The sequence below is a fragment of the Cinclus cinclus genome, chromosome 3 (genome assembly GCF_963662255.1).
Source record: "Cinclus cinclus chromosome 3, bCinCin1.1, whole genome shotgun sequence".
NCBI classification, from domain to species: Eukaryota; Metazoa; Chordata; class Aves; order Passeriformes; family Cinclidae; genus Cinclus; species Cinclus cinclus.
The window spans coordinates 74932812-74948809 of record NC_085048.1 but is presented as its reverse complement, the minus strand read 5'-3'; the positions used below and the strand labels follow the sequence as shown (position 1 = coordinate 74948809).

Here is a 15998-nt window from a genome sequence, read left to right as displayed (position 1 = left end):
TTTTCCTTTTTTCCTTAAAGCCTATAAAGGACAGTAGACTCCTTTGCAATTTTATTCTTAGATATTTAAATTTAAAATGTTACAGAGGTTCAGGATACTGTGAATACATTTTTCTGTATTATATTCCTTCCTTTCATCTTGCTTGCATGTGTACCTCCAATGTTATGTTTTACCAACAATTCATCAACTGATTTCACAGCTGAGTTCACAGGGATCAGTGATGTAATGAGCCATTTTTACAATTACTTCCATTACATTTGTGTGAAAATGCTTTTGCAAATGCATGTATGCACAAGTTTACACTTGAAAATTAATTACACACACCTACTAATGAAAGCATATACCTATTATGTGTGATACAAATTATTTTCTTCAGTTGAAAATCTAATTTCTCCTCCTGAATATATAGTTGCTGACACTGTTCAGAAGTTCATTTTTGCTGTAGCTGTGATACAGATGTCAAATGTAAGCACAGTTAAATCAGTCTTTTCACTAAGGACCTACTGATATTTGCAAATTTGTTTCTCCACACAGTCCCCATTTCAAAGTTGAATATGTTTAAAGGTTGGAATGCAGTTAGGTCAATTTGAGAGTGCTTACACCAGTGTAATTATTCTGATTTGAAAAGAGACATAAGCAAGGGCTTTTACCACTACAATGGTAATGGTAAATCTTTCAGCCCTAATGAACACTATGATATTTAAAGCTAGGTCAGTTTTAAATATATGATCGTCTCTAAATTATTGCAAATTCATGAGTAAAATAGCTTTCAGAATAACTTAAATTGATGTAAACTTCTGCACAAAGATTTTTTTATTAATTTGGGTAATTCCTTTGTCTAGTCTGTTCCCACTGGTCTATTGTATCAGTGTAAGTGGGAAGATGGAATTTTTTATTTACTTTTTAACTAGAGAATGCCACGCTAATACTCATTATTTGATAAGACAATTTCAGTCTTTGTGTCTTGATTTTACTGAAAAGTTGAAGATGTAGAAGCTTTACTGGTTTGTTTCTGTTTGGGAAAGGAAGTAGAAATATTTGAGTGCCATTTTTAAATTATCTGAGCATTTTGGTTTAAAAAATAAAAATAATTTTAAATATGCAGCAGTCTCAAATCTGAAAAACTTCTCCACATTTGTATTTTCAGGGCACCTGTTAGTAAATTAAATGAATGTAGATCAACAGTAATGCATAGAAATACAGAGATTATAACCCTTTAAGACTGACTGTTACCAGCAGATGTGCTGGTGCTTAAGTTGTTGTTCATCTGGTGTGCCAACAGGCTTCAAATAACACTTAATGAAATGTGCTAGCACCACTTCAAAATACAAACAAAACCACCACAAACAAAGAAAAACCCCACAAACCAAAATAGAAAAACCACCTCTTTTCTTTAACTTAAGCAAGGCCATGGTAAGATTCTAATACAAAGGAAATATGTTATTTGGTGAAATTTTATATGGAAATAAACTTCGAGTCTATTTTATTCATGTTAGGGTAGGACGGGACCGGTTCATGTTTCTAGGTCATCTTTAAACTTCACTAATCCTGGAAATGGGAATTGTGTATATGTTTAAATACAATTTTAAGACACATAAAAACTCTGGATGCATAGAGCAGCTCTGCATAACTGTGTGTCTGTGGACTCTATAGATGCACTAAATTTTGTACTCTGTATTTGATTGTGACAGTATTTTCCTTGTATTTCCTGCATGCATCTCAGTCTCATGCAGTCTTGATAGCATAAATGAAGAAATGTGGTCTAAATGGAGCTTTCGTGCTATGTAACCTGTTTGAGAAATCTACCTCACTGTTTTACAATGGCTTTTTTATTTTGCATGTTCATACTTAATCACACTGGAAAATGGAAAGCTGTTTGCATTTGAATGGTGTGCTTTGGCACTGTGTGATCAGCGCATGTACTAATGATTTCCTTTTATTTTTCTTCTTTCCTACTTTTTCCCTTTTTTTCCCATTCTTTCCACGTTTTGTACTGCTATCTCCATACTTTCCTCTAAATTTCTTTGCTTACTGTAGCAGCCCTTGCCTTTTCTCTTGCAGCAACAGCCCAGGCTCCAAGGATTATTACTGGGCCTGCGCCCGTTCTCCCACCAGCTGCCCTGCGTACCCCTACGCCAGCTGGCCCTACCATAATGCCTTTGATCAGACAAATACAAACCGCTGTCATGCCAAACGGAACTCCTCATCCCACCGCTGCAATAGTTCCACCCGGACCCGAGGCCGGTCTAATTTACACACCATACGAATACCCCTACACGCTGGCACCAGCTACATCAATCCTTGAGTACCCTATTGAACCTAGTGGTGTATTAGGTAAGACCTTTGTACGTGGATGACTGGAGAATGTGTTGCTTGTGCTTCTGTTGTGTTTGCGAGGTAGAGGTTCGTGGAGCTCAAAGAAAAAAAATCTGAAGCAGCAAACTTATTTCAGGTATATCAAAACCTTCTAGGAGAGCTGCTCAAATGGTGCAGCTGTTAAGCATCTTAACATATTTGGCATTCCTGAATGTGTGTGCTTAGTTTATATTAATAAATTTACGGAAAATAAAGCCTCCGTGTTTGTATGATATTGGATGGTAGATACATAGGCAAGGGAAAAAAGCTAAATACAATTGACGTCTATTACATGTCATCTGGGCTCCTGTGAATATCAGATTAGTTTGCATTGTCTTAAACATAAATTTACATTATTTATTATTATACATTATTTACAGTATTTGGGTGAGAGGACTTCTTATTTTGCTGTATTGTATTAGTGGCAAAACTGGAGGGAGTGGAGAAGTCTTTGTTCAGTTGGAGTTTTTGTTTATTTAGTATGCAACTCATCACAGTGACAGAAAGCTCTAAATTATATTTTGAGCAGAAAATTATTTCAATGAATGAATATAAAACAAACCAAGTTCTGACCAAAGGACAATAAAATTAGCAACTTTACTGTTGGCTTCTTTTATATACGTTGCGTTGAAATGTCCATCATTCCTAATATTTCAGACCACTGACTTGGTGTGTGAAGGCAAGAATGATAAAGCAGCCGTGATAGTTCAGTTAAATGGCCAATATGGAACAAGCAGTTCCAATAGTTTCTTCCTTCCCTATGCTCTACAGAATCTAAATAATTTTTCTTTTCAGTTTGTTCTGAATTGCATAGGACCTTGGTACTGCATACTGTTGATTTTTTAGGACTTTGATCTTTGTTTGTTCAGTGGCAGTTATTGATTTACACAAATTCTAAACATCTCTAATGAACACTGGACAATAAGGTTCAAAGTCAATATTTTATTGAAAGTATTGCAAAAAAAACAGTGTTTCGTGTGACAAATACTCGGTGAGTTATCTGTATGTGTGCAGTTATGTACAGTAAAAAAGAAAATGTATTACAGACTTCTGTCTTGCAGGATTGGTGAATTAATAACAAAAATTATAGTAGGACAAAAGTATGCAGTACATCTGTCAGCTTATGGTTGTTGTCAGTTAACCGATTGCCAAAATTCCATGAGCATATGATAACATTATCATTTATTAATTTCCCACAAATAAGTCAATATTCTCCCTAGCTCCTCTGTTCCCAGTCTGTGAGTCCAGCTGTAGTACATCCTGGGGTGAAGTCACAGTGAGAGAATTCATCACAGTAGCTGTTAGTGATTAGTGGCAAGCTCCCCTCCTAAATTCAGTTAATAGCAAGTAAAGAAATACAGCATTCCACAGTAAAGTTTATTACAGTGCAGGGAGCTTGGACTTATCTCACAGGATTTTCTATAAAGAGATAGGAGGGAAAAATTAAAATCACTTTTAAAATGGCACTTTAGAAACCATTGTGTACCCTCACGCTTAACTGTGTGAGGTGTATTGCCCAAAACACACCTCATAAAAAAAATGTTACTTAAAGAAGGAAAAGGGAGTGTGGGAAAAAAACCCCACACTCCCACTTCAGCTGCCTAGAATCAATAACTCTTAATACATCTGCTCTATTATCTGAGCAATTGTATAGAGTTAATTGCATTAAATTTGAGTTTTGTTGAGTTTTGTTTTGTTATATGCTCATTCTCATTAATAGTACTTTGTCCATTTTTATGGTGGACCTTTAAGATGTTTTAAAGTAATAATGTTAAAAATGGCAGAGAAATGCATCCCTATCAGTATTTTTGGGGATGTTGGTATTGAGACCAAAGTTTAGTTGGTGACTAACTTTCAATTCCCTTCCTTTTATCTTCAGGTATGGCTTTCCCAACGAAAGGCTAAGAATTCAAGAACGGTCTTAACTGATCCTTCATCAGATCTGAATTTTAACAAATGCTTAGTTTTCAGCAGCCTTGAAAAAAGCTTGGCCTAGCAGTCAGTGACTTACTTGCACTTTTTTGCACATAGATTTAAAATAAAATAGTGCTATTAATTTGGATTAGGTCCTATTATTACAGAGTAGCTGTAATTTATGAGTGTATAGTAGTATACTGACTGCTAAGTGTTCTATATAGTGTTTGCTTTACTAATCACCTAATTCATTGCAGTTCATACTTATTGACTTAAAGTTTAAAATCACAATCTGTAGGCTTGAAGAATTGCTTTAAAACTTTTTTTTGTGGTAGAACTGGAAGTGATCTTAAGGTTAGCAAATAAATGTCAGTATTAAAGATGGCATTATTTAAAATAGTCCTGCTGCAAGAAAGGCACTTCAGTGAATATGTGACTAGTAAAGCTTAAATGTGCTTGGGTCTAATAGATTTCATGAAATACTGTAATTTTGGGATTGTAAATGAATGGATTAAACAGGTTAAGGCCAGGATGTTTAAAATAAATGCAATATTAATCTGCACAGATAAACTTGTTATTAAGATTTGAAACTACTGTGCCTTAACTTGTTGCTTTTCTTAAAATGAACTTTTGTAGTTAATGATCATTTAAATCCATTTTGATAAACCTGCTGTTAATGTTTTCTGTGAATGTTTTCTAACTTTGTCTTGGTAATTGCAATTTAACTAGGTGCGGTGGCTACTAAAGTTCGAAGGCACGATATGCGTGTCCATCCTTACCAAAGGATTGTGACCGCAGACCGAGGTTAGTTTAGTTCTGCAGTTCTTGTTTGTAAGAAGTGCTTTGAGTGTACATGAGATTTGCAACACCACAGCTGGTTAACCAAATACCCTGTCTTTGACCCATTCATGATTTTTCTGAAAAACCTGGACAGTTAATATTTTAAAGCTTTGGGAATGCTTGCAGTTTTTAAAAAAAAAAAAAAATTCAAAACTTGGCTTTCCCAGCTCAATTAAATATATATGCTTTGATATATTTAACAGAAATTCTGTAATTTAGTTTTAAAAATGAAAGATCTATCCGCATCAGGAAACACTATGAAATCAGTGCTGCATTAATTCGGTCGTGTTCCCCTCTTTCCTCCCCTGGTTCATTCTTTTAATTGGTGTGGAAATATCAGACTGGTGTTGCAAAATAAAATGAATGGATGGTTGCTTAATGAGAAAGAAGTAAAGGAATAAATGCCTCCTGTCTGTGTTTGGAGAAATCTGAAGATTTAGATTCCCTTTTTTCCAATAAACTTTTGAGCCACTGTACTGTATATTATGAGGAGGATGCATGTTCTCAGATACCTAACTGAATTCAGAGAGGTAAGGGCTGTGAAGATAACTTCAAAAGTTGTTTGAGTTTGGATTAGTATGGGTAGGGAAAAGGAGGGTGTTTTGGTTGTTTTGGCTTTTGGTTGTTTTTTTTTTTTTTCCAAAATCTATTTCTTGGTATTTGCCTTTTGCTGCTAAAATACATAACCTGAAGGAGAAACAACTTTTGAAGACCTGTTGGTGAGATGACATCCAATATTTGGGCATCTCTCTTTAACCCTTGAATGGAAAGTAAATCTTCATTTTTCTCCTGTTCCTCAAGTATCATGCCTTTGGACCCCTGAATGAAGTGTTTTAAGTTTATTGAGAAAACTGATATTTTCGGTTTATTGACATTGGCTAGGAAGCAGTGTGAGGGATGAATTCTTATCCCATCCCTGCTGCTGACTCACTGTGGTTTTCAAGCAAGTCATTTAATCTCTCTGTGTATGATTTCCCATTGGTTAAATAAGGGATAATAATACTTCCCTACCTCACAGGGGTATTGTGGGGGTTCTTGTTTTGTATAGGGCTTTGAGGATGCAGAGCATTATGTGCCAAGTATTATTATTCTGCTCTCATCCAAATTAATGTTGTGCAGGCTTCCATGATAGTGTAATAATGTAAAGCCAAATTCTAGTGACAGATCTGACATCTCCAAGCATTGACTACACTACTCCCAACCTTCCATAAATTAACTACAGGAGAGAATACAGATTCTGGTTAATCCAGTAGAAGGGGCCCTCCTGGGTATTTGGTATATTTATGTAATATGTTTATCTTTGATATGATCTTGGGCTTTACAGAAAGTGTAAAGCTGGTACAGGACACTACTTAGTTTTCTGAAAGATTGTTTTATGTCACTGCACACTGCAGCCCATTGGCTTGTTCTTATTTCTTGAGAACTCTTCAAAGGGGCAACAGGATATAATCAGTTGAAGGTCATTTTAATAATAGGTTTTATTTTTTTTTTTTCAATCTCAGTCAAAATAAATTGGTGATAAGGATTTGGTTGTCTTTGAAAATTTGACCTGATGTTGCAAAAACCATTTTTTTGCTAACGGCCTTTCATGATCTGCAATGATAGTTTCAGGTGACAGATGCGGCCACCTTTTGGTGTAATTGAATATTACGTGAGACGACTAGTAAATACACTGATAAAGTGGGCATGGGGTGTTTTCATGGAGAAAATACCCTTTTGTAGTTTATCATTGTAATATTTGCTCAACATAGATTTTAAATATTTGTTGAAGGGCCTAGATGTTTCATCTGGGTCACTTAAAAGTAGTTTAAATTAATTATTAGCATAATTTCACCTTCTTTTAAAATACAGCCTTTTTTTGATAGAACAGCATTCATCTCTAGCAATATTGGAAACCCATTGTCTTAAATAGATAAATAAATACACGTCTTTATCCTGTAGAATAAGTCATGCACACCTCTCTCTTAGGAAAATCATGTTGATATTGCAGAACATTATTTTAAAGACTTACCTAAATAATCCCAGTGTGTAATAAGAAACTTACACAAAGTTAATTTTACAACTGAACTTAATTGTATTTTGAGTTTTAAGTGCTAGGTTATCACTGCACATACCTAAAAGTTTCAAACAAAAGGTCTTGTAGACAACTTTGTTCAGCAATAAAAATTTCTTTTAATGTACTAAAATTATACTGTAGAATTAAAATACTATCAGTGTTTGTCATATTCACCTATTGATATTTGGTTGTTCTGTCACCAGGATAGCTATAGCTATGGCCACAAAAAGCAATGTCAGCAAACCGAAATACCTTTTTTTTTTTCCTTCCAATGCGGATTTTTTTTTTTACATAGTTAAGTGTCACTAAATTTGTCTTTGCATTCATCGGGTCTAAAGTTGATGTTTTGGTGGCTTTTTTTTTTTTTTTCCTAAATTGACTCTCAGATGACTTTGTAGTACTACTGCATTCACTTTTTAGGTAGTTTTTATTCTTTGCATAGTTTTGGGTTTTTGTTGGTGTTTGGGGCTTTTTCCCAGAGATAAGCACTGCATTTAAAGCAAGAATCCCCAAATGCGTAAATGTTTCACAACTAAGCATGTAGAATTGGTGAAGGATTGGAAAATATAGCTCATTTTAACTCAGAATAAACCCCCAGTTTAATACAAAATTGAATTTGATTCATATAACAGAGAGACTGACTGATTTAATTGTAATAAACTGTAAATGGTGTTGCACAGTTGACAAACCTGTGTGTACTGTAGAAGGCCAGAGACTTGGCAGAGGACGTATCACAGGTGTCCTGGTATTTTTAAAGGTAGCTTGCTTTGATTTTAAACTCCACAAGAAATATTAATGCTGAGAATTTTCTCAAATGTTTTATCCAAACCAATTTTCACATAATTTATATATAAATTGTAATACCTTTTAATGAAAATTGTAATGAGTATCAAAATGCTTTAAGATTCTGTTTCTAGTATACCTGTAAAGTGGTAAGATTGTGCCACATAAAATATTTATTTTTTTCTTCTTTTTGAAACAGCTGTTATAATTTAAATGAATCCCACTTAGCACGATTCTGAAAAAAAAATTCAGGGAGCACATTTGGTCCCATTTATGTTACAGTAGTAATTTTTTGTAGTGTTATGAGCTGTATCCTAAATGATAGGTCACTTTTATTATCTGAAAGTAAATGAACCCACAAGAAAGATTGTTAAATCAATGGTATCTGTGAATATTACACCTACTGGACTTAATTTTATGTGTAATGGCACAAATCTGACTTTGCACTGAATACCTTTCTCACTTTCATCTCCTCTGCCTTAGTCAAAATGGCAACAGTACAGAAACTTTTATCAACCTCAGAATTTATTAGCTCTAATTAAGCTGTTGAATGAGTCTTAAAAAAATCATACTACTGTTAAGTGGACCAAGTTTGGTGAAGGAGAATGCAAGAGAATGATTAAAGAAGGAATAGCTCAAGAACATTGGGAATGATAACTTTCCACTTGAGAACTTTTTTATGTTTTACTGTAATTTGTTTGTGGTTTTGGGTTTTTTGGTTTTATTTGTTTTGTTGTTTTTTTTTTTCTTTTTTCCTTTTTTTGCAAAAGAAAATAGTATTTACAGGTGGCTTCTTTTAAAATATAAAAATATAAAGCAGGAATGTATATGAAATGTCAGATTTTATTGTATTTGCAGAGTATTAGCTTTGAAAATGAATAAAGAGAGCTGTTTGTAGTTTTAAAATGCCTTATTAGCATCAATTAGATATTTTCTCTATTTTTTCATGTACTTAGAGCTTTTTAAGTATAGACTTTAAAATGGCAGGACTTTTACAGTGTTTACATGCAAGTGCATTTTATAAGTGTCCTATATGTAAAATAGTATTTTGAATGGGAAAATGCTGGCTATAGTAGCAGGCTGAGCGTTTTCCGTGTTTCCACAATGATGCCTACGTTGCTAGACTACAGTTTATAGTACTGCTTTGTATCATGAGGCCAAGAAATTCCATGTTGTTTGTAAATAGAATAAATGAAAGGCAATAAAAAATTTATTGAACAAAAACCCTTTGTTTGGCCCATAGTTTGTTGAACCAAATTGTTTCTCTAAGTCCAGAATTCCTTAGAGGACTCCATTCTTTTAACAACCAGTTATTAATAATCACATCCATCATTAATAGTTGCTTTAATGCTTGCACCTGGGGAGGTACTAATGCTTAATAGCAGTCAGATACTGATGCTGTGCACTGACTGTTGTTCCAGAAATCTTCTACCCAGTTCAGAAACTGTTCATCGTTTTTTGTTTTCCAATTTCCTTCATTGACTGCTACTAACCATTAGTCGTTAGTCATATTTTATCTCTATTTCTCTTGTTAACCGGTTTTGTGGGAGTGGGCTTCTCCTTCACATGTCCAAATCATGATGGAGGGCTGTCATGATTTTATTGCATTCTGTAGATGGTGTCAATCAGTATGTCAGAATTAAACATGCTTGTTTTTTTTATTAGTTGTGATTAGTTTTCATGTTGTCATTAAGCCGTCACTAGCTGGAACTAATCTCTTCTCTATCTTTTCTTTCTTTTTTTTTTTTTTTTTTTTGGTTTGTTTTGTTTTGTTGGTTTTTTTTTTTTTGTTTTTTTTTTTTTTTGTTTCTAACCACCCAGCCGCCACCGGCAACTAACCTATGACCTTCTGACCTCTGAACTCTTCACCCAATGATGACCTGACCATGCCTGCCTGCTGATCAGTTAACTGGTAAACGCCTTTGCTTGCCTGTCTTCAGTGCAGCGAGCTGGGGCACTTGTCCGTTCGTCTTACCATCTAACAAAACAGACAAAGAAATTGTTGTCCTCCAACTCCGCTTTTTGTTGTTCTCCTGTTTGGGTGAAAGTGGTTCTAGAACCTGCACTGAATAGTAGTAAAGCAATAAGGTCCAACTCATCCCTCCGCACTGATCATCCTCTAGTGTCCCGCCCCAAGCGAACGGTAAGGAGGCCTCGCACGAGATGGAGACAGATGTCCCTTAACTACCCGATGACAGAGGCAGTTACTGTGAGAGACTTCTAGGAATATTTTTCTTCTCAGAAAAAAAAAAAAAAAAATTAAAAAAAGTCAAAGCTCTCTCTGAATGTACTGTGTGATGATGCATCATGCATGAACCTTTGGTCAGGGACGTCATTGGGGAAGGGATTCCAAAAAGTATTCAAAATTTGATATGCTGTTTAGTCACTACCAGTGCCCTCAAAGGGCAGATGTTGCAGCCTTTTTTCTATTGCCTGCCAAATTGGATGTTTTCAAGGAAAGTGTGCCATGAAATGCAGATTACGATGACTTTTCAGAACTACATTAATGCAGAGAACAAAACAGCAACACTATTAAAGTGAAATAAAAGTTGAAATTATTTTAACCATATTTTAATCTCCTTGGAAGATTACATGAGAACAAGGTACATGCATTATGTGTCACATTACTGGGCAAACTGTTCAAATATTTTTTTTAAACCTCCCTGTATAGAAAAAATTTCATTAAGGATGTAAAAGCCATGCTTGCCTATTTGCTGTATACATGTAATGAAATTGTAGATAAAGTGTAGTGCATTGAAACAAAATGAACAAAAAAGTAGATACTTTTACTATACAAGGGTGCTGGTGCAGAAAAAAAAATATATTTTTGGAAATGTAGCATTTTATACTTTCAAGTGTTATAAAAAAAAAGAAAAAAAGAACAAAGAAACCCTTTATTTCATTAAATGATTTTTTCTGGTGGTTGTCAAGAAACAAAAGACCAAAAGAGCCTTTTAGTCTTTCTTTTTTATTTTTTAAGTATTGGAATAAGTCTAAAGAAAAGGAAGTGCCTTATTTTCTTCATGGTCATTTAGTCAAATGTCTTGTATAATCAGCTTCTCCCTCAGACAAGTTACTGCATGCCACTCAGTCGCCCAGTATGTGAAAGAAGCTGTGAGGGAAGACAAATGATGAGTTGACCATATTAATTACCTGATTTTTGCCATACTAGTGTGATGTGACTTTGCCAAAATCTCATTAAGTGAAGTATTTGCTAAGTTTTCATCAAACCAGCCCATTATTATTTCAACCCCTCTACTTTTTAAATCAGCAAATGCCGTACTTGTGCAACATAAACCAAAGGGTTCTGTGATACAGACTTGTCTCATGCTAAAGGAGATTATTAGCTGACAGATGTTTGTAGACCTGGGAGTTATGTCATTTTTGTTCAGGGATGGAGATGAGTTTTCTTGATTTTGGTTGAAATAAATATTACATCAACTGTCGTAGGCTTCGGCATCACCCAGAAAATGGATGTTCTGCAGATAATGAAACTGAAAGTGCTTAGCAAGTTTCCAGTCAGTAACTGAGCACATCCCAAGTTTCCAGGAACAGCTCATGCAGTGACAAACAGCAGGGAAGTTACTTTTCAGCTCGTCTTTGACTATTGTTAGATCTGGCCCATTGGCTTTTCTTCAAAAGATAAGCAGGAGAGGGACTTCAGCCATTTGAAGTCCAGCTATACCTTATTTTTAACCCTTGCTTCCACATGAGGTTCAAATAGCTGGGCAATTGCAAGAGCTGAAGCTGTTGAACGCACAGTATTTTGTTCTGAAAACATTAAGTATTACTTTGTGGGGCTCAGTACTAAACTTGGCAAATATCAGGTGATAATTTTATTCCCCTCATGTCAACTTATTCTCCTCCTGCAAATCTTCACAGCTTCCAAATGAAAGGTCAATAGTAAGCTAAGAGGGCTTACATTTTTAAGCACCTGCATGGTGACCTCATCTAACATCTTGTCTCACCTGGAAATAATTATCAGTTTATTTACTATGCAATAGACATTCATCCTTTCGTGCTCAGCTAGATTTTTGTTTATTGTGCCACCGGCTTTGTCTTCCTGTTACACACACAGTTGTGTTGATTTTATTTACAGTATATGCTGTGCCATTTTGATTTTATTTTGGTTGGTTGGTTGGTTGAATAAACTTGCGACACTCGAACATTTGAAGAGAGATTTGCTAAAACAATACCAGTATTTGATCCAGTTTCATCTCAACTACGATAAAACCTGGATGCTTTAGACATTTATCAAAGGTCTTTTACTGGGGGGGAAGGGGAAATGTATGGAATAGATGTGTGACATGTGAAAGTAATGTTTGCTCTGAACAAACTTCTGAAAACTTAGTTGACAAAATTTTGGATCAACTTAAAAAAAAGCATGACTTTTGAAATCTCTGAATGCCTTGGTTCTCAGTATTATCATTCTTTAATGACTTTTTCTTTATTAAAATAAGTAGTTTTAAGACTTCTTTCTGACAGTATTATGTAATTTTTTAGAGTGGGTAGATGGGAGTGTCGCTTGTATGTAACCGTACAGATGACATGTATTTGTCTATTCTTTATTATCTTAGTAGTTTCATGCTATGTATGTACCATAACCAACCTATTGCCTATGAGAAACATGTAAGATAATGTATTTACAGCCATTGTTACAAGTTTATAATGTATTTTTCTATCTTGTTTTATATGTATGTTATATAACATTCAAAAGAATTTTTTTCCTGATTGAGAAAAAAGGATACAAAATGCAAAACCCACAATTTTGATAACTGAAAAATTGCCAATTGTTTTGCAGTACTTTATTATATTGGGAGTGTTGTCTTTCTTGGGCTTTTAGTTAGCTACTGGATGAATACATTAGACATATTTGGGTTTTAGTTGGGTTTTTACATAGCTTGCATTTTAATTCTTTGGTTCTTTGCTGTTTCTATTAACCCATAGCATTATTTTAATAAATGTTATAATACCAACCTACTAACTCTGGACTATGTCTGTTTATTAACCATTAAGTGTTTAATTAAAATAAACAAATAAAGACAGAAGAATGTAAAGTCTTGAGTTACTGGACTAACCCTGAAGAACGTGACCACAGATAACACGACGTGACTTGTTTTTATGTTGTTTGTCAGCTGACATTCTGCACACTACTATTAAGTTGGCTTTGGTCATTCTGGCCTTTTACCTTGGGGAATAGGTGCCAGTAGAAATGGGAACAAAGTAGCATTTTTTGAGGCATTCTTCTTGTAGAGTCTCGCCACTTGCCTTTCAGCGTCTGCATTACTAATTCCACACTTTCTTTTTCTCTCTCTAAAATAATTACTGTTGGCTCACAGCAAAAGAGCAAAAGATGCCAGTGTACTGGTAAATCGTGACGGTGTACAGAAACCAGTTTGATTCTTTGTTGAACCATTCAGAGATTGCAGTTAATCACACAGTAATTTGTGATTTGTTGGTTTTGGCACCTGATTCACTGTTGCATCATCTGACATTTCTAAGCACAAAATATTTCTGGGTTGAATTGCTGTACATTGAAACACAAAACCTGGGGATTTCCTTTGGCAAAAGTGCCTTATTTATGCCACGCTATTTCAAGTAACTTTTTTTTTTTTTCGTACTTTCTGCCGTACTCTATCAGCATTGCCTAGCTCAGGGGAGTACAACTTCTGTAAGCCAAAGGTCAAACTGGATCTTTTCCTAATGACTGCAGAAAGGACAAAAATACACCTTTCACTAAATTACCAGGCAACATTCATTTCAAATTCCAGAGCTGCCTTTATGTGATCTTTATCCCTGAGGATGACTGAAGCAACATGAATGCAGGGAATTGAAATGGTGAAAATGCTGTTTTGAATGTACATCTATGCAAATATTTTTATAGATACGCTTCCCCTTTCTTAGAACTGCACTGTCTGAGGCTCCTCTACATTTCCCAGGTAGTTGTAGATTTGTAACCTTGAGTGGGCAGTAATTACTGCTAGTGTTGAGGGAGTTCCTCAATGTAGATAACTTTTCAGATGTCAACAGTTTTCTTCCTGAAAGTCCATTTTTTTCCTGTAGATAGTAAAAATTCAGATGAGAAATCTGAATCTGTTCCTCCTTTAATTTATGATGTTTCGAACTATTTATCTTGAAATACATGCAATATAAAACTTTATAAATAGAGCTCTCACAGTAGTGCTAGTAATTAAAATTTTATGCATCTTTATTTTATGAAGAACAGTCTAGCTTTGATGGCATTTGTTAGTTTTCTAATGGCATGTAGTTCTTTGTTTTACAGAAATTTTAGGTAGAGCTGAAATACCAGTTCATTTTGAATAGTTTCACTTGCACAGAATTTTCTTTTTTAATTTAACAGATCATGTTGCTGTCTGAAAACTCAGCCACAGGCAGATTATAAGAATATTAGATATTTACAACAGACAATATCAGAACTTTTTAAATGGATAGTGGAACAAGTGTCATTACAGAGCAAATAATTTATCTTTTTAAAGAAATTTTTCAGAGGTACACATGTAGTTTGGTGAAGTACTCTGTCCAGCATAGGTGAAACTATTCAGATGGAACAAAACTTGTTTTATATTGAATAACACTTCTATTTCCAGAACTACTGCTTCTCTGTAATATTTTTATTATTTTGTATTTTATCAATAGATATTAACTACTGTTATACTTGGTCCACAGTGCATTTTCATCTCATTCTTCAGTATATGCAATAGTTGACATTGCTGTAAATTCTGTAGTACTTTAAAGCTGAAGGACTGAAAAAAATAGGAAAACTCTAAAATCAAAATAATCTATGTATTATTGTTGTCCACCAAAGTCATTTCTCAATTTACCTAATTGTCTGTCTGAAAATTTAACTATTTTATACTTTGCCTGCTTACAGGAAAGATGCAAACTGTTTTTAGAACCAGATTTGAGGAGGACTTCAATATTGCTAAATCACTGAAGTTAGCTTCTTTTTGTTTCTTATTATCCTGAGGTTAAATTGTTTTAGCATTTGAAAGATCATACATTCAAGACAATTAGATCATTGATCCAATAAAGTAGGATTTATCTTGGGGTAAATTTTTTTGATAGGTCAAAATACAAACAAAAATATCATCTGGCCTTTCGCAGTAACATCTGTGCAATGCTACTCACATCTTAAGTGTTGTACCAAAGTGCAACAAGTTTGGTTTCTCCAAGAGTGTTTTTTGTGCATATTACAAAGTGCCTTCAGGAACACCCTTCAGATATTTTTAATGAGCATATGTTCAGTGTACTGACAATACTGATCTTTTATTTGAACATACCTTTTAAATGTGTGTCAAAAATCCACATGTAGCGAAAGGTTTATTGCCAGATTGTACTCCATGCAGGGGACCACTACAAGGTTTTCTGCCCTGAAAATGCAGGGAAATATTGAAGTGTGTCACCATCCATTAAGAAATTAATTTGGGGTAAACATAGGAGCATATGAAACTTGAGTTCTTTGTGTCTGAATAAAAATATCAGTTATCAGAAATTGCACACTATACAGAATGGAATCTGAGTAACACATTCCTGGGGCTGGAAGTACATGATTGTTCCTGGAATTTCTGTTTTGATTTAATATGTTTGATATATTTTTCTAAAACACTGTTAATGGAATACTGTCCAAATAACACATGACCCGTAACACGTGGTAATCAATGTTGAATCAAACTGGTTAACGAAAGTACAGTGCTCTTCCTTCTCTGTGCCTGCGCACTAATTGCAGGTGGTGCATAGGGGCTGGGGCTTAGGCACAGCAGGCTGCTGTCCTAATTTCTTGGTGCCTGCAGTTCGGGTGTCCGTCTTTGACAACAGACTAACTGGGAGGAGTGTGCCTCCCAAAGCAAAAGATTAACTGAGACCTGAAACTCATAGTAAAATGAACTGAAAATACAGCAACAATAAAGCAACATAGATACATATATGCTTTGACTTGTATTATGGCAGTTTGTGTGAAACATTTAAGGTTTTGTTTGTGCAAAATAATGTATTCTGAGGGGAAAAGCAAACATGGACGTTGCCAAAACAC

At 34.7% G+C, this 15998-nt stretch overlaps 1 protein-coding gene across 4 annotated transcripts in view; it reads left to right on the top strand.

The window, feature by feature from the left end:
• QKI (QKI, KH domain containing RNA binding) overlaps window positions 1-12926 on the top strand; it is a 146497-nt gene extending 133571 nt beyond the window's left edge. The window contains exons 6-8 of one of the 4 annotated variants that reach the window (XM_062490227.1): window positions 2038-2334; window positions 4999-5073; window positions 9770-12926. In XM_062490227.1, the coding sequence (XP_062346211.1) occupies window positions 2038-2334; window positions 4999-5073; window positions 9770-9786 (389 nt within the window). In that variant the 3' untranslated portion in view covers window positions 9787-12926. Of the gene's footprint in view, window positions 1-2037; window positions 2335-2973; window positions 3021-4234; window positions 4261-4998; window positions 5074-9769 lie in introns of those variants that run through there. The other 3 variants (XM_062490226.1, XM_062490229.1, XM_062490228.1) reach the window with 3 other exon arrangements.
• The last annotated feature ends 3072 nt before the right edge of the window (window positions 12927-15998 follow it).